Below are 26,913 nucleotides of genomic sequence, written 5' to 3' on the forward strand. Positions count from 1 at the left end.
TTCCCGCATTTGAGGGGAGATCATACAAGATAATAGACAAGGAAGGGAGGAGTAAATGAAATTTGGAGAGAAAAATAAGTTTATCAATACATTACCATCTTAATATATTTTCTTCCCAGTCTGTTTCCTGTTCCACCCCCTCCCTTCTAATTATGGTATATCTCTAGTTCTGTATTCCATTATGAGGAGAATCACGGTGAGCTGCGCACAGTTTGAGTACCCTCTGTAGGGCTGTGTGCACACCGACAGAGACACAGCCATGTGCACACCGACAGAGTCACAGCCATGAGCAGGTGTATCTCTGGGCCTGTGTGTCTGTACAGGGGAGGGAATCAGCTGTTCCAGCCTCTGCCTTAGCCTTGGTGAGAACAACAGCTTGTCAGCCTCATTCTCTTCCCCTGAACTCAGCCGTGGTGGTGCAGGTGAAACCAGGCCTCTTCTGTGATATGTAGCTGCTTGTAAGTGAGCTCACTGACAAGTAATATCCAATATAAAATAAATCAGTGTCATAGCTGCTAAGTCTTTATTTATTATAGTATTGTACAGTACCATTGCTGTCAAGTTTTCAGGCTGCTAATAATGCTTCTAACCCCGTTGCTAACACCTCATTCTTTCTTCTATTCCCTGCTCTCCTGTCTTCTGTCAGAAATAAAGATTTCAGACATAGGTAAGCCAACCAGTGGAGAATTTCCTGTCTTTCCTCTGCCTTGTTGCATGTTGTATGGTAAGCTGCACGTGTCCATTTCAGATGGCTCAATAGCAAATGAGTCCTGTGCGATTGGAACTGATTGGGAGTAATCAGTTACCGTGAGAGGAAGTCATTAATAACGGTGGGGGCGGGTGGTGAGAGCGTGAACTCCTTTCATCTCTAGCGAAGTGCAACAGCTACTCTGATCGTCTGTGGACATGACAGAAAATAATTGGGGAAACAGTTTTAACCTTGGCATAGTAATTTGAACACCCGTCTGCTTCTCTTTGGAATAAATGAGGACGTCATCCAAACTGTGTTGAGTGGCTTCGATGGTCACAGTGGGAAGTCTTGAGAACATCTCCATCAGGCGAAGAACCTGGAAGAAGACAGGTGTCAGGTTTACACTTCTGTGGGCGTTCTGGATGTCTTGGCTTTGGAGGCTGGGATGCCAGGTGACCCCACCAGAAAGTTTGCCAGCAAGGACAGAGTGGGAGAGGATTTTTCAGACCATATGGACCACCCAAAATAGTGGTCCCCAAATAGGAACTTCATCACAGAGTAGATTTGTCACAGAGGCTCACAGTGACACTGCAGCAGGCAGAGAGGGCCTAATCAGATGCTCCAAGAGGGATGTCTGCCCCTCAGCACCACTGTCTTTGTGGTGCTAGACTGACCCCAGGGCACAGGTGCTTTGCACACTTTCGGGTAACTTGGAAGTAGCTATCGGTAGGTGGAGCTGGGGCTGCCCTACATGCGGCTCTCAGTTATCCACATGTCGCACACATCAAACTTGTACATGGGGTAGGTGCTAAGTTGGGATCAAAGAAAATCTTGGGATGGTGGAAAGAGTTAGACATACCCAAAATCCAGTAATGTTTATATCCACACCTATGTAATTAGATATAGTACTAATGGAACAATCTTATGTATTACTTTTTTAAAGACTTAATTTATTAGAAAGAGAGAACATGAGCAGGGAGAGGGGCAGAATGAGAAGCAGACTTCCCACTAAGTGCCAATGTGGGGCTCGATCCTAGGACCCTGGGATCATGACCTAAGCTGAAGTCAGATGCTTAACCGACTGAGCCACCCAGGCACCCCCAATTATATATATTATTTTAAGGTTAGAATAATAATTAACATGGATAGAGCACCTTGTCTCTGGCAGAGAAAGCATTCGTGGTTTACATGGACTGTAGCAGTTCAGCCCCAAACCACCCAGTGAGGTAGGCTCTCTTGCGTCACGCAGTTTACAGCTGAGAAAGCTGAAGCTTCCCTGTTGTGTGACCTTGAAAAAAAAAATCACTTCATCTTTCTGAGCTTTTGTTTCTGCCTGGAGGTTAACAGAGTCTCTCTCAGAGGCGGTTTTACGGGTTACAGAGGATGTCTGTAAAGAATCCAGCATTGAGCTGGGCACAGAGGCACGGGGGGAGCTGCAGGCCTGGTTGTTATTATTATTATTATATTTATAGGTATTATTACTATCATCATAACCATTATATAATGATAATGGTGTCTCCATCTTGCCCAAAAAGGAATTCAGTCCTTTTCTAACCAGAGACACGCTTCTTTAGAGTAAATTAAATAGAAGTTGAGAATACAGGGAAAAAGGAGGAAACACATCTGTGATTGTATGTCAGACTAAACCGTGTACTTCCTGGCAGCCAGAGTAAACAGGAAAACGTAATTATTCTCACGGTTTGCATTACCAGAAATCGGAAAATACGCTTACTTCTCAGGGTATATTTTTTTTCCTGGCCCTACAAGCTAAAAGAATTTTGAGGGAGCTTCGTATGGATGAGACTGAACTGTGAATCGATGCACAGCCCCAAGTTGGGTCTTAGAGCAAACACAGAAGTACGTTTCATACGAAGATCTGGGGTGAAGACCCAGCATTTCACATGACAGCCTTCAGGCAGTGGTGGTCCCTGGCTGGATGCAGGCGGGCTACAGGGGAATGAAGCCAGGCAGAATCAGGAGGCCAGGGATCCTGCCCAGCTTTGTGGCGCCCTTATCAGGGGCCTCTGGGTTGGAAGCCCAGCGTTTCCGGTTTCCAGACGCATCTTCTATAAACCGTGAGACTTGTGGTTTTGGTGCCCTTTTGTTTCTGACGTTGAGTGATCTTTCGATACATCCGTGGCATGATTTCAAAGTCAGCTTCCTGCCTTCCCTCAATTTGTAGCTTTCTCAGGCGCCAAAAACTACTTCTGAAGTAAACCAAAGTGGAAGGAATAAGGGAATTTCTTTCTGCCTTCTCCAGTTTTCTACAGAAATTCTGGAGTGAAAAGACCCAGGTCCCAGCTCTGATTTTAACCAGCACTTGGATATTGGTAAATCCCTTCCTCTCTCCAGGCCTTTCTTGTCCCCATTCGTTAATGTCAGAAGTGGATTAAAAATTCTAAAATTTTGTCCTCTCTGTCCATGAGCATTTTCTGTCCCCGCTGTTCCCAGGAGTGGCAGTCCATGTGGGTGTTCCCAGGGGCAGTCTTGTCCCCCTCTGTTCAGCCTCATGCCAGTCCACCACACAGGGCGTGATCGGTCCAGGGACCCCGTGGGCATCTTCCCTCGGTAGACCCCCTCAGGGAACGAGGATCCTCATTTCCTCCTAGATCTCCTTGCGCGGGTCTCGGAGGAATGCCTGAAGCCTGTGGCTCAGAAGCACGTTTGAACTCAGGTCTCCGTCATCCCAGCTGCACAGATTAAGCGAACTCCAGTAGAGAGCCCTGTATGGCCCCAGAAAATAGGCAGGGAGGGACAATACTAAGTCTTGGCTTTTCCAGTATGCACTAACAGAATAATCTGAAGGTTTCTCCAGGTGGCAAGCTGCCATTTATTGGGCATTTTTATGGAACAGGCACTGTGCTCAGAGATTTATATTCTTTGTGTGTGTGTGTATATATTCTTTATACAGTGTTGTCCTCAAAGTAGCCCTTTGAAGTACTTGTGATTATCCCCATTTCTCAGATGAGGAAACTAAGGCTCAGAGTAGTGAAGTGATTTGCCTAAGGTCACCTACCATTTGAACCCCTGTCTTTGTGGCTCTTCCCACTTGGTTCTAAGAACCAGTAAATCAGGTTCTGCCAGGGCTGCCACCAGATGTAGTCAAAGGATGCTCATTTGTAGATGTTACTCGGAGCCAAAGAGGGAACTCTCACTGAGGAGCAGGGACTGGAGAGCCTCTGGTCCCTGGACTCCCAGCTCCTAGCAGGAAGTTCCCCGCAGCATCCAAAAAGAGGGCATAGTGAGGCTTGATTTCAGCTCGTGAACTTCAGGGAAGACACCCAGGGAGTCTCCAGGAGCGTGCATAGCTTCCAGAGGCTCCAAGTTCATGTTTACAGAGGTAGAAAAGAATGTGGGTCCCTCGGCGGACTCTGCAAACAGAGCCGTGACTGTCCCCTGTGCCCAGCCCGGCTCAAGAGACCAGGAATCAGAGCTGAATCCGACACGGTCCCTGCTGCGGAGCTGGGCCTGGGGCTGCGTCTCGCGCAGGGATGCTTTGTAGAGTAGCTGGTTTGTAGCCGGAGGCTGTGCTTCTCCCAGAGCAGACGGGCGACCCCGGCATCTCCGAAGACTTGTTAGAAATACGGGTGCTCAGGCCACACCCCAGAACTGCTGAACTGGAATCTGCATTTAACACCATCTCCAGGTGAATCATTTGCCCCTTAATGTTTGAAGACCCCTGTCGTCAGGCCTCAGTTTCCAAATCCGGCTGTGCCTCAGAGTCCCCTGGAGAGATCCTAAAGGTAGAGGTGCCCAGGACCTTCAGTGTCAGGGAGGCTTTTCTTCTTCTTTTTCTTTTTCTTTTGTCTTTAAGCTTTCCTTGTGAATCTGATGTGCAGCCATGTTTGAGCACCGTCACCTTAAACTCTTTAGCATTCGTTTTTCCTCTGTACACTCCCAGGGAGGCACGTAGTCAGTCATTCACTCGCTGATTCATAAATTCAGTAGACCTTTCTGGAACACTTACTCTGCAGCAGCCCGGAGCTAAGCAGCAGGGACTCGAAGCTGGTCCCTGCTCTTAAAGAGTTCAAGATGTCGTTGAGGAGGCAAACTAAACGGAAGTGTCTTGAGGTGCCACAGTACTTACAGTAATCTGCTGCGGGCCTAGGGGCACCAGGAAGGACGTGGCCAGTTATCCAGTGGAGGAAAGCAGGGCTGGGAATTCAGGGATGGCGTTACACATGAGACAGATGAGATGATGCTGGAGCTGGCTCTCAGCACACAGTCAGGTGCTCCCTGGTGGGAAAGGGCAGGGCACTTTGTAGGCCCTGAGAGGCAGTGTGGGCAAATAGGAAGAACACGGCCTTTGGTCAAGAGGATTGGACCAATCCAGGATTGGAAACCCATTGGCATGATTGGAAACCCATCCTGCCGCTCATCAGTCTCTGGCCCTGGTCGAGTCCCTTCACCTCTGGTAGCCTCAGTTTTCTGAAATATATATATTTCTAAAAAACAAACTGTGGGTTGCTGGGGGGAGGGGGGTTGGGAGAAGGGGGGTAAGGTTATGGACATTGGGGAGGGTATGTGCTTTTGGGTAAATTGGAAGGGGAGATGAACCATGAGAGACTATGGACTCTGAAAAACAATCTGAGGGGTTTGAAGTGGCGGGGGGGTGGGAGGTTGGGGTACCAGGTGGTGGGTATTATAGAGGGCACAGCTTGCATGGAGCACTGGGTGTGGTGAAAAAATAATGAATACTGTTTTTCTGAAAATAAATAAATTGGAAAAAAAAAGAAATGTAAGCAACCTCACATTAAAAAAGAAAGAAAGAAAAGAAAATCATAAGAAAATTAAAAAAAAAAAAAAAAACAAGCCCCTGCCTTACACAGTAATTATGCAGAGGGTCAGGTTATGTGTATAAAGCACTGGGCTGGTGTCTGGAACAGAACAAGCCCCCAGAGGTGGTAGCAGATGCTTTCTAACAGCGACAGTCATCTCTGCAAGCTCTGCCCCCACTGAACGGGGGTCCTGCCCCAGGCAGAGGTCCGGCTGCTGCTCCCTGGGCAGGTAGCATGAGGAAACAGGACCCTGAAGACTGTCTAAGAGAAAGGGCCGTTGAGATGTATCCTTTCATTTGATCCTGGTGACCAGCCTGTGGGCCAGGCAGAGCAGGACCTTCATCGGCTGACAGCCAAGGGACTTACAATTTGAGTGATGTAGGTGACTTGCTCAAATGAGAACCCACATCTTCTAGCATTCTTTCCCTACACTTCCCGGACCACCAAACTGCAAATATGTCCTTGGGCACAAAAGCTGGGCCACAGCTCTTTCAGACTCTCTGGGACAGGCCTGCCAGTGCCACCACCTTCTGGAATTCACTGAGCTGGGAAACTGAACATGAGGGACACGTCCCTGGGTCGCTGCAAGGAGACGTGAGCCAGAAACCCAGGGGCGAACCTCAGAGGACAGGGCCGCCACCCTACTCCCTCCAGGACACATTTTCTGCCAAGGTGGATGGCAAAGTTTGTCCTGGGTGATGCACAAAGAAATGAGACGATCCCCCTCCCGCCTCACAGCTGTCGTCAGGAAAGCAGATCGAGGCTGCCCAGACCGAGGCTGCCCCGCGTCGCAGAGTGGGCTCTAATGTGGCTGCGGTTTTGTTTAGCCAGAATCCGCGTCATCTGGGGAGATTACCTCTGTGCTGCGTTGTGGGCAGAGTCTCAGGGGGCATTTCAAGACAAACAGGACATCTCTGCTGTTATCAGTTTCCCCCAAAAGAGAAGTAAAAGAAACACCAAGTAATTTGAATGAAAATAAATAAGTTCAAAATGGAGATGCCGTCCATTTAAAGCAAGTGGCTGGTATACCTTGGAAGGCACCAAGCTGAACATGGGGAATACAAAACCAAATCAACTCCCGTCTCTTCCCTTCAAGTGCTGGCTGTCCGATTTGGGAGGCAGCCTCATGAATAAATAGCAACAGCATTATGTGAAGTGTCCTGTTACCCAGTTCGGAGCAGATATGAATTTCCACACACACAGGGATCAGGGAAGGTTTTGCCAGAAAAGGCACCATTGAGCTGACACCTGAAGAATGGGTAGAAGTTCAGCAGGCTGAAGAGGGAAGGGGGACAGAACATTCCACAGAGCGGGGATGACAGGTACAGAGAGGTGTGGAGGTGCGGGGGAAACAAGGTGATACAGTCCAGGGCGTCTTCTGGGAGGAGGCTGGGGAGGTAAGGCAGTGGCTGCATGTGAAGGGCCCTGTGTGTTGCTTGGCTGCGGAGTCCGAACTTGGCCTAGAAGCCATGGGGCGTCCTGGAAGGGAGGGTGTTGGCACTGGGGTGATGTGACAGTGTTTGGGTTAGAACAAGGAAGAATGGCCTGGAGAGGACCCAGGCTGCAGGCAAAGAGATCTTCCTATTATTTGAGAAGGATGAGGTGAGGGGACAGTCACATTAGGTCTAGAGAGGAAGGACAGTTGCAGAAAGTCATGTCATCTTAGTCAACTCAAGGAGAGAAAATAAAGTGAGCATATGTTGGGTCTGGGAATCTGGCCCTGTTGAGAATCTGCCAGTCCCCAAGACAACGCCCAAAGCAAGGGATGGTTGTGAAGACAGCCAGTTGGGGCCAGATTAAGACCTTCGTAGACCCTGACGCTGAAAAGATGATGATGCCCCTCTCCCCCCGTCTTCATGTGTGATTCAAAAACCACCAATCTATAAAATAAAATATTGTTTTTCAAAAGGAGCCAAAACCAACCAATAAGTCTGATAAAACATAAAATCACTTCCTTCTAGACTTTCCTGATTCTCGTACTTGCATCCTGTACTGTGTACTGTGCCCCTGCTTTGCTGGGGCTCTAGGCACTGCTCAGTCGCCCTCTGAGTCCCCAGCATGGTTTGCATCCCACCATCCAGTGAAAGTGGCCAGTGCCAGGCCATCCAACCTGAACAGAGGGAGAGTCCCTTTAATCAGAAGACTTTCCGAAGACTTGGAAGCAGTAACCAGTATTAAGATGCAGCTTGAGGCCCCAGGAATGACGAGGCCATGCACGGGAATGGAAAACCAGCTTTCCAGGACTTAGGAGTCCAGCTCCAGTCTGGCCTAGACTTGGAAGAAATTATAAAGCAGTACCATGTGATAGACAACCCGGGTTTAATTAGGGAGTTCTCTCCAACTGTGAAAAAAAACATAATGACTAGGAACCAAAAGAACAGTTAAGATTATTGAGTATCTACGATGTGCCATGCACTATGCTAAATATTCTTAACCTATGGTTTTATATGATTTTTCTCAGTACACCAACAAGGTAGATGTTCATACCCCATTGTGCAGATGAATAAAACTTGAGGCTCAGAAGGCCAGCTACCTTGCCTAGGTTTTAGAACCTGGAAATGACAGAGCCAGATTTGGAACCCAGACTGATTTGATTCCAGAACTTGTGCTTTTCTCCTGCCTTGTGCTCAGGGCCAGTGCCTTGTCTCTGCCATCCTCCATATGGTCGCGGTCTGCCTCTGCTTCCCTCTGTTGGCAGCGCCTTGTCTTTAGGACTGACTTCCAGAAACAGAACCATCACCAGAACTACTGTCTTGTTTTATTAATTTTTTCCTTGGGTGTTGCTGCAAATTACAAACTCAAACTGCAATTCCTTGTATCTAACCACAGAAGGGAGACTCCTGAGCTCCTGATGAGTATAAGGTAGGCCTGAGTAACAGAAGACTCTGTTGCCCCTGACTGAGCGTCAGAGCTGGCCAGTTCCGACTGGCCTGAGTCAGTTGGGTCTTGAGGCTGATGGGGTAGGGCTGCAGTACAGACTCAGGGAAGAAGGGCTTGTGTTTTGAACTCTTGGAGTGTGGTGGTTTTGTTTGTTTGTTTGTTTGTTTGTTTGTTTGTTTTTTAGAGGCAAGCCCTCTAGCGTTTCTGGCTTGGCTTTACAGGCCACCCACCATCAGCCTCCCTGATAATCCTTTTAAGAAAACACGAGTTGAGCCCCTCTTATGGACAGGGCACTGGGTGGGCATTGCGGTCATTGGCAAGAGCTTTTTTGTATTAACAGTTAGGTAAGACAGGGAGTGAAGCCAACCACGGGGGTCAGAAAAATTGCAGAACCCTCACCCAAAAGAGGGACATCATCCCCAGGTGACTTTTTGCTTGGATTCAAGTTATACCTCTGTGGTCCCCTGATGGGGAGAAAGAAAGTGCTCACCAACTGTGTGTCCTTATCTCGCAGTCACAGCCCAGCACATAAATACTACTTGACCACAGACCCCATGAGTGGGGCTGTCTTCCTCTCGGATACCAACAGCCGGCGGGTCTTTAAGATCAAGTCCACTGTTGTGGTGAAGGACCTCGTCAAGAACTCTGAAGTGGTCGCGGGGACAGGTGACCAGTGCCTCCCCTTCGATGACACTCGCTGCGGGGATGGTGGCAAGGCCACCGAAGCCACACTCACGAACCCCAGAGGTAAGACCTTGCCTTTTAAACACAATCAGTGACATTGATGGGGGCCCTGTTCATTAACTCCTCAGGAGTGAGGAGTCCAGCTTCCCACTCGGGCTTAGAATTGGAAAAAAATTATAAATCAGCCCCATGTGAGAGCAAAATTCACGCTTCATACCCACTCCATTTTCAAAAGAAATACATGTTTGTCCTTGCGAAAGCATTTTGGAAAATACTAGGAAGCCTACAGAGAAAACTTAAAATTGTCACAATTCCACCTGTCAGAAATATTCCCGGGTGACATTTCCTTTCTTTCCTTCTAGCCTTTCTTCTGTGTGCTGCTATGCATGTGTTTGTGTGCTCACCAAAATCAGACAAAACTGAGGTCACATTAAACAAACTATTTTAATAGTTTCTTCCCCTCACGGATACATCACGAACATTTCTCCATGCTATTAGTCTTCTCTGTCCTCATTTTCTGTGGCCATACAGCATTCCATCAAATGGATGTCCCGTCCTTCACTCATCAGTCCCCTGCTGTTGGATATCTATGCTCTCTCTCATGTTACTGTTTTATCAAAACATTGCAGCGCATCATCTCTGTAGGCGCTCACGTGTGGTGGGAAGGGTTAACTGCAGGCTTTAGCTTTGAGTCCTTCAAAAAGTCTTTCACAATTACAGTTTTTCATTCGCTTATTCAGCAAGTGTTCACTGAGTGTGCAGTGTACTATGGATGCATAGATAAGTTCAGTGGAGCAGAAGTAAGACTTGAACGTGCACCACTGAGGTGGGAGAGAGGAAGAGGAGCTTCTCCCTGAGAAGCAAGGAGACCTCTGTGAGGGACTCTGAATTCTTTTTTTTTTTTTTAATATTTTATTTTTTTTATTTGTCAGAGAGACAGAGTATAGGCAGGCAGAGTGGCAGGCAGAGGCAGAGCGAGAAGCAGGCTCCCTGCAGAGCGAGGAGCCCAACGTGAGACTCGATCCCAGGACCCTGAGATCATGACCTGAGCTGAAGGCAGCCGCTTAACCGACTGAGCCACCCAGGCATCCCAGGACTCCAAATTCTGTGCCTAGAATACAGGGAAGGCTTTTTAGGGGAGAAGCTGTCATTATCAACCTTCATCGACAAAGCATCCGCTGTGTGCAGCCATAAAGATGATCACCCGTAGTGTCTAAGCCTCAGCGTCCCCATTAATAAAATAGGGACATTAATACCATGTGTGTCCACCTCCTAGGATTGTTCTGAGGGTCAAAATGAATATATTTTCATATGATACCCCACAAAAAGGTCACAGGTGATAGTATAAGTAAATAGTGCCAGATTTCAGGGCCTCTCCTAGACCCAGCTATGCCCCTAGTGAATGGAATTAATGTCTGTGAAAGCGGTTGGTAAAATGCAGTTGGCATATGCACTTTCCAGTCCAAGCCCTAGACCCTAGTGAAATCAGGCGGTTCTGTATTCAGATCCAGTCCCTGTCACCTCATAGCCGTGTGCGTTGGGGTGAGTTGCTTACCCTGTCTGAACCACAGTTTCCTCGTCTATGAAATAGGAATGTACTACCGCACATAGTACAGATGAAATCTGATCAGGAGTGAAAACGCTTAGTTCAGTGGTTCCGGGCACCTGAGAGACATCTCATAAAGAGTGGCTTCTATTACAGTTGTTCTATTATATACATTATGTTACCAGGCCATATCGTGTATGATCTCATCACATCTGTCAATACCGGGACTGGTCAGGTGGTCACTGTGGGGTAGGTACTGGGACTTTGGTGGTCCCAGTCACGATTTCCAAACCCTGAGCAGTGGCCTACAGTGGAAAGAAAACCTGGCCGGTACTTAGGGATCCTGCATCACGATTTAGTCTTGCCGCTCCCTGGCCTCTGACCTCCTCCTTTGGGCCTCATTTTTCTCATTGGCAAATGAGCAGAATGGGCTCCATGGATCCCCAAGACCACGTTCAGTGACAGCATTCTATTCTCTTAGATTTAAATGTTTTTTTTTTTCTGCAAAGGTTATTCTCTCCAGGTCTTTCTTGTTTGCCCGCCCCACACACGTGTGTTCTGTACACACAGATGGACACACACGGAGGCACGCATGTAGGCACCCAGATGGAACGGCAGTGAAATTGCCCAAAAGTCTGTAATTAACCCAGAGAGAAATGGCAGGGGTGCCATGGTATGCAGACACTTCACAGCAGGGAGGGGAAGAGATGCCCACCTATTTAGCACAACAAAAGGAGAAAAATCTGAAGTAATTAATCAGGGGCAGATCACTTCTGTTAGCCTGTGCAGTCAACTTTGTAAACAAGCGGCCCGATTGTTCACAGAGCACTCATCCGTCCCAGCAGATGGAAGAGAGAGACAGAGCATAGCCAGGCAGACAAGAAAACTCCTGTCCGGAACTTACAGAATGCAATTAATTTACACTCTAGGCAGGGACAGAAGAAAGGCGTCCCTGCTTGAAGGCTGCCTTGTCCTCTGTGTGAAATTGCCCTCCGCCCTGAGCAGCCTAACGAGGGGGTGGACAGAACTACGGCTCCGGGAACGCTTCATCACACAGAGGCCCTGAGGTGTCTGAAACCACCCCAGTCCTGGACCCGTGGACCCCGAGAGCAAGGGCCTCCACAGAGCACAGGTCAAGTTCTCAGCATTCTCACTCACTGTTACTGAGGACTGTTACAAGTCAGCTGCTACTGTCCCCGTTTTGTTGATGAGGAAGCTGGACTCGGTGAGGTGACATGGCCAAGGTCCTACAACTGGAAAGTTCTCTCTTGCAAGAGCCTCTCTCTCCGGGAAGCTTTTCCCCACCCCTTCTTTCATTTCAGTGCCCAGAGAAGCCTAAACAGAACACAACTGACAGGAATCTCCTTTACTTCATCGTGTCACTCCCTGGGGCACCCCGCAGGGCCCTATGCCAGGCACTGACTCATTCCCGCCCTCCACACCTAAGCCTCTGTGTTCCCTGTGTGTGTAGGGGGGATGCATCTCATCTGTCTCCCAGCCCCAGCACCCCTGAGCAGCTCTCAGTTTGGTAGGGCCATGTCTAACTCTTGGGGTAGAAATCAGGATCACCCACGATAAAACATATCTTGGTCCCAGTCCCAGCCACCCCGAGAATTAGTATTTCCAGGAGTGAAGCCAAGCAAGTATGTGCTGGGAAAAATTAAAAACTTCTGGTGATGCTGATATATATCACTGGTTAAGAAGCATGGATTTATCAGAGGGATTCGCAAGCTTTGTTTTACCTCATTATCACCCGAGGTGCTTGTCCAAGTACAAGCAGATCTTCAGGCTCCGCCTGAGGTTTTCTGAACCAGCTCCCTGTGGGGTACATAATAGAAAATGCCCGGGTGATTCATACACATATCCAGGAGTGAGAAGTATAAATTTAGAACAATCCCTTCATTGAAGAGCTGAGAATACAAATGCAGAGACATCCAGTGACTTGCCCAAGGTCACACAGCTGGTCATGGAGAAAATGAATGGTGAATTCAGACTGCTGTCGTCCACGTGCCTTTTTTTAGACATTTATCTCACCCGTACTCACTATACATATCCAAAGGTTTCATGCTTAGGCTCTATACATCTATAATAACTGGTAAAAATAAAATCAGAATCAAAAAACAAGAGGGATGATTACCTTGTGAGAAAAGAAAAATTGTTACCAAAAAGGGGATTTGATTATTATAATTATAAGCCTTCATAAGTAGGTTAACTTAAGGAATTCACAGTTTTGACATTGAAGAAGGTTCTCCTTACTGCTACCTCTGATGCTTGACAAATCCCCAGAAGCAGGAGTCGGGTTTTGGCAGCTAGCTAAGCTGATAGGTAAAAGTCTCCAGAGGCAGTAAGGTGGAAGGACCTGAGCCCTGGAGAATCAGAAGACTCAAGTTCTAATCCCTGCTCTGAACAAGTCCCCCTAGCCCCTGGGCCTCTGTCTTTAGGCCTTTAGAACGGGAATGAATCCCATGGAGAGGATGTCATCAAATCACAGAGGGGAGGTTCTCCATCAGCCTGGAAGGCTTCCTGACCATGTAGGTTTTTACCACCTCTTACACTGAATTCCCTTTTTCGGCTTCTTTTTCCCAGGCATCACAGTGGACAAGTCTGGGTTGATTTACTTTGTGGATGGTACCATGATCAGACGCATTGATCAGAATGGGGTCATCTCCACCCTGCTGGGCTCCAATGATCTCACCTCGGCCCGGCCCCTCAGCTGTGACTCTGTCATGGATATTTCTCAGGTAAGGAGAAAGCTTCGCCTGCTAGAGCCCTAGGGTTGCACGCTCATCCTCTCATCTGATACCCAGCCCTCCACCGGCCCCCCGTCTTTTTACCACACTAATGCTTTAAGAGTACACTCCTGGGGACAGGGGGAAAGAGTACACTCTTGGTGCTGGGCCTGGGAAAACCACTAAGGACACAGAGATGAGTAGGGCATAGCTTGGTGCTCTAGGAGTTCACCTTCAGGTGACGGGTGGGTGACAGAGGGAGCTCAGAGGACAGTGAAGAAATCTGCCTAAGGAAGTTTCAAAGGCCACAGGGATTCATGTGGTATGAATTTAAATCCATAGCTGCCTGTGAATTCCCTCTGTGGAAGCACTTACAGTACAGTACAGTGCCTGGACATTGTCTTTTCTCTTCCTATACTGGAATTCCTATACAGGAATTCTGTCCATCTTTTCCTCTGCTGTAACCAGAGTGCTTGGTTTGTACAGGGTAAGAGTATAACCAGTATTTGGTGACTTACTGATTGAATCCTACCCTTGCCACTCATGAGCTGAGTAACTTTAGACAAGTTCCTAAAGTCCTTTGACCCAATGAGCCACGCAGGCACCCGTCCTGAAGTCCTTTGAACCTCCCTTTTTATATCTTTAAAATGGAAATCATTGACTTCAGCCTGGCAGGATGGCTTGGAGAAAACATGAGCATAAAGGGCTCTAGCATTGCTTGGCTCTTCCAAGGCGGTCAATAAAGAGAAGTTCTAGCGCCCACTTTCATAAAGGAAGTGTAGTTTATGCACGATCTTGAAAGTGAAATAGGGGTTGCTGCTTGGCAAGGAAGAACAGAGGCATCTCATACAAAGGGAACAGCATGTGCAAAGGCACAGAGATATGAATGGGCCTGGAACGGTCAAGGACCATTGGAAGGTTGAATGCCTGAGCCTAGAGTTCTTGGGATAACAAAGCAAGTTGAAACTGGAAGCATGATTTGGGGCCAGTTAGGGAAGGACTTTCCCGTACCATGCCAGAGAGTTTAGACCTTAGCAGGGAAACGCTGGGAACCCAGGGTAGACCCAGTGACTGTTCAGCGTGTCCTTAGTTTGTCCCGCAATGTCTTGGCAAGGAAAGTGTCCTTTACTACTAGATCCTTTGGCAGGGCCTGCCCGGAGCTGAATCAGTGAACATCCTTCTTGCCAACATTAGAAAAACCAAGGGAAAAAGGAAGGCAGGAATTACATTAAATTGCAGGCTGGTGTCAGCAGGAACCTCACTTAGCTTTTTAAACCCCCTGCACAGAGGCCCTGTTCCACGGACTGCTGACCTGCTCCCCATGCTCTGCAGGCCTCAGAGGTGGGGAGGCCTGACCGGTCGTGCCTGCCTGCCTGTTAGTGGCATGCGTCGTGGAGCACCGTCCCCAGGGCTCCCCAGCTGTCGCCGGTCATCCCAGCACGCGCCTCACACCCCTTTCCGTTGCTGGTGTGGTTTTCCTCTGCACCAGCTAATGTGATTGTTATGCTCCCGGATAGAATCTGTTTTCTGCCACTCGTCTCCCCAGTTTGGCCTGCTTCCCCTTGCTGGCTCGAGAATTTCCCTCTCCGGCCCGTGAGCAAGCTTGAATTACCCGTCAGGAAGCTGCCACAGCCTGAGGATGTGCACGCGAGTATTTTCAATTCTCAACATGGGCCCTGCACCAGCCAGCTCGGGCACTGACCGTGTTCAGTCCACATGCTGGAAAGCTGTTTAACTTTAGTTAGAGGTGCTGCCAAGCAGCCGGATCCAAGGCTTGGAAGACAACAGGCAGAGTGGAGTGGGAAAAACCCACACTCAGCTTTGGAAATCTGGGACCACAGTCCCCTTGCCCCTGGTCCTCGCTACCCTCATCTAAAGCGAAGCATGGAATTCTCAGACTTTCCAGACACGGACTGATTTTTTTTTTTTTTTGAAGATTTTATTTATTTATTTATTCAACAGACCAAGATCACAAGTAGGCAGAGAGGCAGGCAGAGAAAGAGGGGGAAACAGGCTCCCTGCTCAGCAGAGAGCCCAATGTGGGGCTCGATCCCAGGACCCTGAGATCATGACCTGAGCCGAAGGCAGAGGCTTAACCCCCTGAGCCACCCAGGCACCCCATGGGTTGATATTTTTATATGCACATGTGGGTGGGGTACTGGCTTTCATTCTGAGAGTTCTTTTGTACAAACACTCTAGGTTTTTCACTGGCCCCCAGGAGCGGGGTGATAAGCCAGAGAGCCAGGAACACAGCTCAGAGGCAAGAGTCCAAAGCAGCAAACCAAGGAACTCAGCTCCCCTGGAAGGAGATGAAGACCAGGACCGAGGAGAAACTCAAGGGAGGCATAGAGTAGAGAAGGAATGGAAAATGTTGCAACCCTGTCGAAAGAGGGACTTTATTCCTAGCTCAGCAGGCTACAGAGTATGACTCTGTATAGAGGTTCCAAAATGATTTCTTGAGAACTTAGCATGTGCCAGGCACTGTTAGAAATGGGAATACAGCCCATTTCTACAGCAAGTGTGACTTCGCTTTTCTTACTTAGCTGTCACACACAATAAATCCCAAGGGGTTTGTCTACCCCATTTTACAGATAAGGAAACTGAGGCTTGGTGGGTTTAAAAAAAAATGCAGTTATACATACAGAGCCTAATGCTAGGTTCTATCAGGGGTGTGGAAGTGAATTTTGAGATGAAATCATGAACATAACTTGCCTAGCACAGTGCCTGGCAGCCAATAACAAGCTGTAAATATTCATTCCCATTATAATTTGCAAAGAAACTCCTTATACAGTGTCTTGTTTGATCCTCACAATTACTTTTTGTAATATTTATTACCTCCATTTACAGATGAGGAAAGAAGTTCAAAGTCTTTAAGTCACTCACACCTTTAGTAACTGTGGGACTGAGACAAGAAGTGAGCTGTCCTGGCCTCAGATCCCTGGCGCTCCCCATGCCATTCACCAGTCATTCATTCATTCATTCATCCATTTGGCAACCCATTCTCTGAGAACAGATTCCTGCAACAAGGCAGTCATCTCAGAGTGCTTTGATGAAGGTACAGAATATTCAGGAGGACGGGGGAGAGGGAGCTCCATCCCCTCTCAGGACCACAGAACACGGGAGCCAGAGGGACCCACAGGAATTCTAAAGAATCATTCCTCCCTGGTGGTGATGGGTATATTGAGTCTTAGCGAGGAGGTCAGTCCTAGGAGGTGAAATCAGAGAAGCTTGTGTGCTTGGTCTGCTCCCCCTCACACGGGCTCCGTGACAGAGCGAGGACAGACTCCAAGAGCACCGTTCCTTCTTTCCCAGGTGCCTCTGTGCACGCAGCAGGAAGGAGGGAGAGAGCAGGAAAGCGTTTGCTCTTCATTGCTGCCCCTTTTCCTTCTCCTCCTCCCCCCTCCCCACCCACCCATCAGGGAGCCATCTTTTCATCATAATGACTGGCAGAAAGGTCTGGGCAAGCAGGTCCCCAAGGTGCCAGAGGACCAAAAGGCATAAAATATTTAGCAGCCAGTGTTGACAAGAAATGGGTTTTAGGAAATTGAAAATTCCCCTGTCACTTTAGAGTAAACTGTTCTTGATGCAGCCAAGGGCTGCTGTGATGCTGTGCTCCAGAGAGCACTAGGAAGTGGGAAGGAGCGCCTCCGGCCAGCTCTAGCTCCAACTTGCTGGGCTCTGTGGGGGGCCAAGGGGCCCCAGCTGGGAGGCAGGAGACAGATCAGGAAGCAGGGCCTGAGGAAGGCCCTGAACTGAAGGGTCCGATGGAGGTGGCCACATCTCACATGTATGTAATTTGCTGATGTTTCTTTTTATAATAGTAAACCACAACATGGACACTATAGAGAATGTAAAAAAGTTAAAAATTACAGAGAAGAAAGTTAAAACTACCACAAACCTGAGTGTGGTTAACATTTTGATGTATAACCCCCAAGCTTTTAATCTCCCCTCTGTCTGTAATTTATCTAATTTGTGGTTGCCATGTTTCCCCCAGTTGGGATCACACTGTGCTTACAATTCTGTAACCTGTTCTTTTCAACTAATACATAACAAGCATTTTCCCGTGTCATTAAATATCCATCCATAACATTAGTGCTTTTAATGGCTACCCGGAGTATTCCTCCTTATGGGCGAACTAAATACTATCATTTATTTGGCCAGTTCTCTGTCATTGGGCATTTGAGTTGGTGGCAGTTGTTTGCCATTATTAAAGATGGCTGTGATGTACACTCTCGCAGACAAGGGTGTTCAAGAGTGAATTCCTGAGAGAGAAATCTCTTATCTAAAGTAATATGCGTATTTAAGCAAGTCTGAAATTGGACAGAATGTCGAGTGTTTGTAGGGCGCTCAGGAACGTAAGGCAAAGAGTCCCTAGGAGCAAGGTACGCAAATCAGCTGGAGGTAACACTTCCAGCCCGTGTGCAGTGTGGCTGGATGACCCCTTGGGGACACAGCTGGCAAGTGGCTTCCCTTAGGGCAGTCACCTCCCAGAGGGCTAAATCCAACAACCCAGCCTCCACGTCCACCAACAAAGCATTCCTCACCTCAGACCCTGCCAGCAGCTTCCCCGGGGTGTCCAAAAGCTCCCCGTCATCCCTGCCAGCTTCCCAGCCTGGCGCAGAGGAGGCTCAGGCATGGGCCCCAGGACCTCAGAAAACCCCTCATTCCCTGGACCACCTTCTCGAATCTCTTCCAGGAGGACCTGTTCTCTGAGGCTCTAGAAACCGTTATCTCGAGCAGGGAGTCACAAACCTGAGTGTGCGCAGGAGCCATCCAGGGGTTCTGTTGAAATTCAGTTTCAGATTTATAGGTTTGGTGAGACCTGCCATCCCGTGTTTCTGACCGGCTCCCATGTGGTGTCAGGGCCACTGGTCCATCAGTCACGCCCGGCGGAGAAAGGATTTCATTGTGATTCCCAGTCTTGGTGATTCAAATCATGATTTTGGTGATTCAGATCACCCAGAAAGCTTTCAAAATCATGCTGCTGCCTGAGCCCCACACTCAGAGATCTGAGTTCACTGATCAGAGGTGGGATGTGTGTGCCAAAGCTCTCTAAAATCACCACAGGTGATCGGAATGTGTGGCCAGATTTGAGAATCACTGGTCTGGAGCTGTCAGGGCCCGGGGCTGTTTGGTCTTTACATCCCCAGCCCCTAGGCACATGTGCATCCATGAACCCAGTGGGTTGAGATGCCGTCTTTCATCTGCGTATCGTATCCTCAGTTTGTGTAGAGTCTTTCTAAGACACCTGAGCAATTCCTGCCTCAGCCTCCAGACTCCATCCATCTCCCCTCCCACCCCCATCACCTTAGCGGTCATTATTCACACCCTTACTGTGGGGCACCTGACCCTGTGGTCAGTCCTATTTCACAGAGGTGAATCCAAGCCTGAGAGAGGCAAAGTAACTTGCCCAAGGTCACAGTGAGGGGGAGGGTGGCTAGGATCTGAACCTAGGCTTGTCTGGCCCCCAAGTCTATCTCCTGTCTACTTTTTTTGTTTCTTTGCCTATTTTTTCTCCTTTTTATTCCCTTCTTCGTGTTTTGTGTGTCTAATGGAGATCATCAGGTGTCTCAGTGACAGCACTTGCATGTTTCCCTCTGATCAGGGGATTGACATCTGTTGTTGATGACAGGCCACCATGAGATCAGGCAGGACAGTGTCTGAAGGCACTGGGAACATTCTTGTGAGCTATACAGGCTGGGGGAGGATTTGTGGCGGGCACCCTGCCAGGCCTCTGAGTACCGGTTGTGTTCATTGGCAGGTTCGCCTGGAGTGGCCCACAGACTTAGCCATCAACCCCATGGACAACTCCCTCTACGTCCTTGACAACAACGTGGTCCTGCAGATCTCTGAAAACCACCAGGTGCGCATTGTCGCCGGGAGACCCATGCACTGCCAGGTCCCCGGCATCGACCATTTCCTGCTGAGCAAGGTGGCCATCCACGCAACCCTGGAGTCAGCCACCGCTTTGGCTGTCTCACACAACGGAGTCCTGTATATTGCGGAAACCGACGAGAAGAAGACCAACCGTATCCGGCAGGTCACCACCAGCGGAGAGATCTCACTGGTTGCAGGAGCCCCCAGTGGCTGTGACTGTAAAAACGATGCCAACTGTGACTGTTTCTCTGGAGATGATGGCTATGCCAAGGATGCGAAGCTGAATACGCCGTCTTCCTTGGCTGTGTGTGCCGACGGGGAGCTCTATGTGGCTGACCTGGGGAATATCCGAATTCGGTTTATCAGGAAGAACAAGCCCTTCCTCAACACCCAGAACATGTATGAGCTGTCTTCACCCATTGACCAGGAGCTCTACCTGTTTGATACCAGTGGAAAGCATCTGTACACCCAGAGTCTGCCCACAGGAGATTATTTGTACAACTTCACCTACACGGGAGATGGTGATGTCACACTCATCACAGACAACAACGGCAACATGGTGAATGTCCGCCGGGACTCTACCGGGATGCCCCTCTGGCTGGTGGTGCCGGATGGCCAAGTGTACTGGGTGACCATGGGCACCAACAGCGCACTCAAGAGTGTGACCACACAAGGACATGAGCTGGCCATGATGACATACCATGGCAACTCTGGCCTGCTGGCAACCAAAAGCAATGAAAATGGATGGACAACATTTTATGAGTAAGTATCACCACAAGGGCATTTGACAGTTTTGTTTCATGAGATGTATTGGACGATTAGAGGTAAGTTGGTAGAGTGTTAATTTTTGGGTAGATTTCATTTTGGCTCAGAATTTGGGATGCAAACCGTTACCTACAATGTGTTCTGCATGTTCATGTCGCAGACAATTGCTCCTAGGCGAGAACGTGATGTGGTGGAAAAGGCATGAGCTTTGGCATCAGGAGGCTTAGGCTTGCATCTGTTTAGGCTTCCGTTCCCACATCTGTACAATGGAAATAACCTGCGCAACATCCCACAGGGAGGGAATATGGAGATGAAACATACTCGACAGAGTGTTAGCAGCTCCAGATGACCATTTCCAGAAACGATGACAAGTTCCATGTAGATGCCCACTTAATCCAAACTCACCTCTGCAAGTTTCAAAACATTTTTTATCATTTTAACCACTTTGGGTGGAACTTAAGAAATGCATTCCGTGCCTTGCTTCTCAAACCTGTTATTGAGACATAATGAAACCTTTCTCTTTATGAGTCAAGATCATTAATAAGAAACAAACGCAATTACCTATCACATCAGAAGGGAGGACACGAGGCTATGGAACCCTTCACTCCTGCCCCAAGAGGGTTGTAAACTGTTCTTTGATCAGCTCCCGTGTGGCAGGGTTTCATTCTACTGCTTCCTCCCCATGCCCGGCGCTATCGTGGCTCTGTGGGTTTCAGCTGTGGCACCCACAAGGAGCTCACCTCCCTTTCCCTCATCCAAGGTAAGGCTTCTTGAGGGGTGTGGTCAGAAAGCCAGAAGTTCAGCTCATTCCAGTCCCAGCCAGAATCAAAGACACGGGTATCTGAGCTCTTTATCTAGGAGCTAGTGTAATGAATGGACTTTGTACCTTCCCTTTTCACTGCTCAAATTTTTTTTAGTGTTTTCTTTCACGGTCCTAGCCATACCCCAAACAACTGAAGACTACTGAGTGTGTGACCATTCCATAGGTATGCAGGAGATGGGGAAGGAAGTAGACTTTTGTGTCCCAGAGATGGGCTAGGAATCACATGATTGCATTTAGTCCTCGTAACAGCTCTGGAAGGTGAGCGACAGTATCCTTTCTACAGAAGTAGAAACAGGCTCAGAGAGGCTCCCTGTTAATCCTGAGAACAGGGCAGAACCCGGATCACAACCTAAGTCTGTCTTCTGCTGGACCTCCGGCTTCATCAGCCCCGCCCTGCTGCCTCCTGCTGAGTTTGTTAATCCCAAATGAATTTAAATCCTTGAACTGTAAATTTTTCTCAGGCTTGATCAAGCATCTGCTTCTCATAGTCCTAGAATCCAAAGGCAAAAGATCTGTAATAGATTTTTAAAACAATTTGCACCCAAAAAAAAAAAGAAATGTCACAGTAATTCGTGCAAGGTTCACTGGCTAAATTCCTGTCTCCAAACAAGGGCCTTGTTAATTACAAAGAAAGACAAAGATCCAGGAAAACAGCAATTATCTTGATTAACTCATTGAAATGGAAATACACTAAATAATTCAATTTTCCTCCATTGCCCAATGGAAATCTCGTATATATACGCTCCTTAGCCAATACAGGGGTTTCTTTGTCAGAGCAAGTCGGCTCACTCAATTAGTTCCCAAGGTCACTCCTTCAAATCCCAACCGGAATGCTTACAGATCAGGGCAGCGGTTGCTGTCAACCAACCCTGAAATCTAAAACCATTTCCTAGACCTCCACCTGAAAAGATCCCATTCCCTGCTCCCTGTCCTCCTCAAAGAAATATATAGTCATAGTTGTTTTATGAAGAAGAGAAGGGTAGTATAATCACTGTTTAGAAAATGAAGTTTGGGATTCCAAAACACTCCCTGAGAATGGAAGACGAAAGCCCTAAAATTAAAAGAGAAACTTAACTATCTTGACGTCCTTCTGTGTGCCAAGATCTTTCCAGTTTCATCTTCACGGCAACCTCAGACCAGAGAAATTACCTCCACAGTTTTTACAGATGAATGAACTGAGGCACAGAGAGATTAGGAACCAGTCAAAAATTACACAGTGATGCATCGCAGAGCTGGAACACAGGCCCATGTTCTTTCACTGACACGGAGTGGGTTCACCGAAGTTCTCCGTGACTTCTCTGGATGGTAGGGATAAAAACAGTATTTGTATCATAGGGATAGTCTGACGTTAAAAACGTCAATGAGATAAACTATGTTTAAAACACCATGTTTTACTCATCAGCACTTCTCAACCGATAGCTGTGGCTGTCATCGGCATTGTCGTCATCCTCATCATTTTCCTCGTCATTTCAAGCAACATGAGTGGACATAGCAGTAATTACAGAAATATTGTTTGGGCGTGAAAGGTAGTACCTAGGAGCAGCAGGAAGGAAACTAGTCAAGGGAGCAAACCAGAGTTGCAATTAAAGTAGTCAAGAATCAGAACTCAAACCAGAGGAGCAGACTCAAACATCAAGTCTGAAAAATCAAGGTAAGAATTAGGAAAGGGGTCAAGTTCCCAAGAATATCCAAACTGGCCTGGAAAAAGACATGCAGGATGGGTCAAGGAAAAATGGTTCAGCTCAGACTGAACAAAGCCAGGGTACAAGACAGCTATTTTCACCAAAAATAGCTAGCCATGTGACTCAGAGACTGGCTGGCTGATTTCCAGACCTAGGTTTCAACCAGACGGAAATCAAGCTTCCCCTACCCTATTTCAGGGGCATTATGAGGATCAACAAACTAAATAAATATGGAATGTTTAAAAAAAAAAAACAAAACTTACAAAGGGTGAAGCTCCCTAGAAGTAAGGCTGCAGTCTTATCATTACTGCGGCGTTTCTTTTTTCTTTTCCTTTTTTTTTTTTTTTTTTTTTTTTTTTTTCTGTTTTTAAGTAGGCTCCACACCCAGCACAGGGCCCAACACGAGACCTGAACTCATTACCCTGAGATTAAGACCTGAGCTGAGATCAAGAGTCAGACACTCGACCCAACTGAGCTACCCAGGCACCCCATTATTGTGGTGTTTCTTAACACAGATTTTGACAGATTTTGCCAAAGCACCATTGCCCCAGTGAATTTTCTATTGTAGCTCCTTGAGAGGGTTTAATGGATTCCAGTCCAAATGTTCTAATATTAAAAAAAAAAGCCCAGGCTTGCCTGTAACATGGGCTATTACTGAAACAAGTTTTAAGTTGGCTTTATTGATCCTTTCAACAGATTAAATAATACATCTAACATAAACATCACATACTGCAGAGCAACTTGACTTAGAGAGTTCACAGTCCTTCCTCCCCTCAGCCCACAGGTTCTCCTGGCAGAAAACCTCAAAGAGCCCTGTAATGCACTCCTCATCTCCAGTGTGTGGTATCATTAATTTCAGACTTGGGCTCCTGGCCAGATGGCATTCGATGGCTAAGAAAATGGCGTGGTGAACATGGGGCAGGTTCCAAAACTCACTTGCTGGGTGGGCCTGAGCGGCTGGCTTCCCTCAGATTCACAGGGGTAAGTGGCTCTGGCCTCCCATGGTGTCCTATGACAGCTCCTGTCGTAGTTCTGCTCTCACTAAATACTGTGAGACCCTAACTAACTTACCTCTGTCTCAGGCCAGGGATTGCCACCTAGTTCGTGCTCAGTCAATATTTTATGAGTGAAATGTAAATGCAGGGAAGGGAGGTAAAGAAGGGAGGAAAAACACGCTGTAGTGAGAAGAGTATCAAATCCCAGCTCCAGCATTATCAGTGTACCCAGCAGGACACAGACTTCAATTCAAATGGCTCAAATAAAGATACTTGGCTTTGGGATTTTGCTGGAGAATATCAGAACTAGAAAGTGCATCATTCCCAGACTTACAGTAGGAATAAGCTAGACAAATGGTAGATTCATGAGTTTCCCTTAAACTCCTTCACTAAGGTCACAGGGCAACCACCTAACCAAATCCAAGGAGAGAGACAAGATGTGAGCACTACCTTACCGGGGGTCAATGCAGCTGGTCAGAAGGATTCAGCTAGGGGGGCTGGCGAATTCAGGAAGGCTAAGTGTGTACTGACAAGAGAGTATGAAGCCATTAGAGGCTGCAGAACCTGCGTGGGAAACCCCACATCCTCTTCAAACTTCTCTCCACAGCCCAACCAGGTACTCTCAGAAAAGAGTAGGGAAAGATGTAAGAAAACATCTACTGTGGTAGACTTGGGGGAGGGGCACAAGTATCTGCCTGCTACACCCAGACCTGACTGGGTGACTCACCTTATCTCCCATATAGAACAAAAGCCTTAATCTCAGGGGCACCTGGGTGGCTCAGTGTCTCTGCCTTCGGCTTGGGTCATGATCCCAGGGTCCTGGGATCGAGCCCCGTGTCGGGCTCTCTGCTCAGTGGGGAGCCTGCTTCCCCTTCTCTCTCTGCCAGCCTCTCTGCCTACTTGTGATCTCTATCAAATAAAGAAATAAAATTTTTTTTAAAAAGCCTTAATCTGTGGAGAGAAGGGCAACTACACTGCCCTCCTTAGGTGCTGGTGGAGATCCACTGCCACTGAATGAGGGAGGAGAAAAAGAATTTAACCTCTGTTAGGAGGGGAGAGTGATATGTAATGGGCCCAGAATTGCAGCAGGAAGAGGAGCAGGAGGACAAAAGAGGCTATGCTCTTGAGACACACGGATACATAAGACTGTGGCTAATTTGGAACCATGGAGAACTCTCTAGCTCCCCACATGCCAACACTGTTTAGCTGAAGAGTCAAACACAGCAGTGGAAAGCAGAATACTACTGCAAAAGAGGCAGAAGAGGGACAAGAGCCTGGAAAGAGACATTCCCTGAGGCCCAGCATAAACAGGGGACCTAAAGCTTAGGATGGAGTTGACACTGAGGAAAAAAAAAAACTCCTCTGACAAACCAGTTTAGCACCCTAAACACAAGGTATTACTAGAAGAACTCAAAGCCTCCAGTGCACTCAAGTTAGCCAGAGAAACATCAGACTTCAAAGCCAGCCCAAATCCTAATAAGTTGACTCATACCCCTTCACTAACATCCTAGCAGAAGGAAACTCATGCCCATATCCATGTATAAAACCTGGTACCTTATTCTCTGGTGTGCTACAGAAGATGTTCAACTGAACATACAAAAAGGGTATAAAAGGCAGCACACTCCAAAGAGACAAAGGAATCATCAGAACCACACTTAGACATGACACAGATGTTGAAACTATATTTTAGGGGATTTAAAATAACTATAATTATGTTAAAAGCTCTAATGGAAAAGGTGAACAATATGAAAGATCAGATGGAAAATTTTAGCAGAGAAATGGAAACTATAAGAAAAAATCAAATGGAAATCTGGAATGAAAACCAGTTACAGAGATGAAGAATGCCTTTGATAGGCTTATCAGTAGATGACACAGCTAAAGAAAGAAGATGGGTCAATAGAAATTACCCAAACTGAAATACAAAGAGAAAAAAAAAATAGTGAAAAAAAAAACAAAACCCGGGCATCCAAGATCTAGAAGGCAGTATCATCTGGACTTAATATGAATGCACAGGTCTTCCTTGACTTACAAGGGGATTACATCCTGACAAACTTATTGTAAGTTGAAAATACTCTAAGTCAAAAATGCATCTTATTCACCTAACATACCAAATATCCTTAGCCCAGCCCAACTTTCATGTGCTTAGAACACTTATATTAGCCACAGTTGGGCAAAAGCATCTAATACAAAGCCTGTTTGATAATAAAGTGTTGAAATTCTCATGTAAGTTACCAAATACTGCACTGAAAGTGAATGGTTGTCAGAATGGTTGTCAATGTACTGGTTGTTCACCCTCAAGATTCAGGTGGCTCACTGGGAGCTATGGCTTGCTGCTATTGCCCAGCATCATGAGAGTCATACCGCATATTACTAGTCTGGGAGAAGATCAGAATTCAAAGTATGAAAAAGTAAAAATAAATAAATAAAAGACCAAAATCAGTTTCCTCTTTAAAGAAAAAGTTCAAAGTATGGTTTCTCATGAGTTCATATTACTGTTGCAACATTATGAAGTCAAAAAATCATAACTCAAACCATCATAAGTCAGATTCTAAGAATTAGAATTCAAATTCTAAGAGAAGAAAAAAAAAACAAGGCAGAAAAAATATTTTCTTGTTTGAAAATTGTTTGAAGAAACAATGGTGAAGAATTATCCACAAGTAATGATGGACACCAAATCAGACCCAAAAAGTTCAGAAAACACCAAGCAGAGTACACACACACACATCTTAGGCATATATTCAAAATACAAAAAAAAAGAAAATCTTGAAAGCAGGGTGTGGCATTTTGGAGGAACAAAGAGAAGAATTACAGTAGACTTCTTATCAAAAACCATGCAAGCTGGAAGACAGAAGTGCTGAAAGGGAAAAAACAAAAATGAAAAATGCTGTCAACCCAGAACTCTATACCTAGGAAAAATATCTTTTCCATAAAGAAATGTTGTAGAGGTAGAGAAAGGGATAAGGGAACCAACAAAGAATGGTGGTGCACCCAGGTACTAAAAACAGTGAACAATCATGACCAACCCTGAGGCTTAAGGGCAAGGCGAGGCAGGAACAGAATATTGTTACTGAAGTGCCTGGTGGGAGCTATAACCAGGAAAAAAAAGATATCTCACAGAAACTGCAATCATGGACAGATATAGCCACCATTAGAGCACCAAAGGAGATAGGGAATAAGGAAAACTTCTCCTCCCAGCTTCCACCTCTTGCCATTGTCTACCATTGACTGAATCCAACCAAAACCAAGCCAGAAGGGGGCCCAAGTGCTGTGGTCTGTGGGGTTCAGCTCCTGTGGTCACAGAGAAAAGCAGAGAATGGGACTGAGGGGAAAGAGAGTAACCAGCACAGACACTGCCTGGCTCTGTGAAACTGTACACATGAGTGGCAGAGCCAGGATTCAATCACAGATGTCCCTGAATCCTTTCCACCAGATGCACTGCTTCAAGTACAACATCAGCAAGAGA

General features: G+C 47.1%; 1 protein-coding gene across 1 annotated transcript in view; it reads left to right on the plus strand.

Annotated features, from left to right (window-relative positions):
* TENM4 (teneurin transmembrane protein 4) overlaps positions 1–26,913 on the plus strand; it is a 379,161-nt gene that overhangs the window by 320,903 nt on the left and 31,345 nt on the right. Inside the window, exons 21-24 of the mRNA XM_044258440.1 lie at positions 647–667; positions 8,864–9,096; positions 13,166–13,320; positions 19,070–19,947. Coding sequence (XP_044114375.1) covers positions 647–667; positions 8,864–9,096; positions 13,166–13,320; positions 19,070–19,947 — 1,287 coding nt within the window. The remainder of the gene's footprint in view (positions 1–646; positions 668–8,863; positions 9,097–13,165; positions 13,321–19,069; positions 19,948–26,913) is intronic.

This window comes from Neovison vison, chromosome 7 (assembly GCF_020171115.1).
Source record: "Neovison vison isolate M4711 chromosome 7, ASM_NN_V1, whole genome shotgun sequence".
Lineage (NCBI taxonomy): Eukaryota > Metazoa > Chordata > Mammalia > Carnivora > Mustelidae > Neogale > Neogale vison.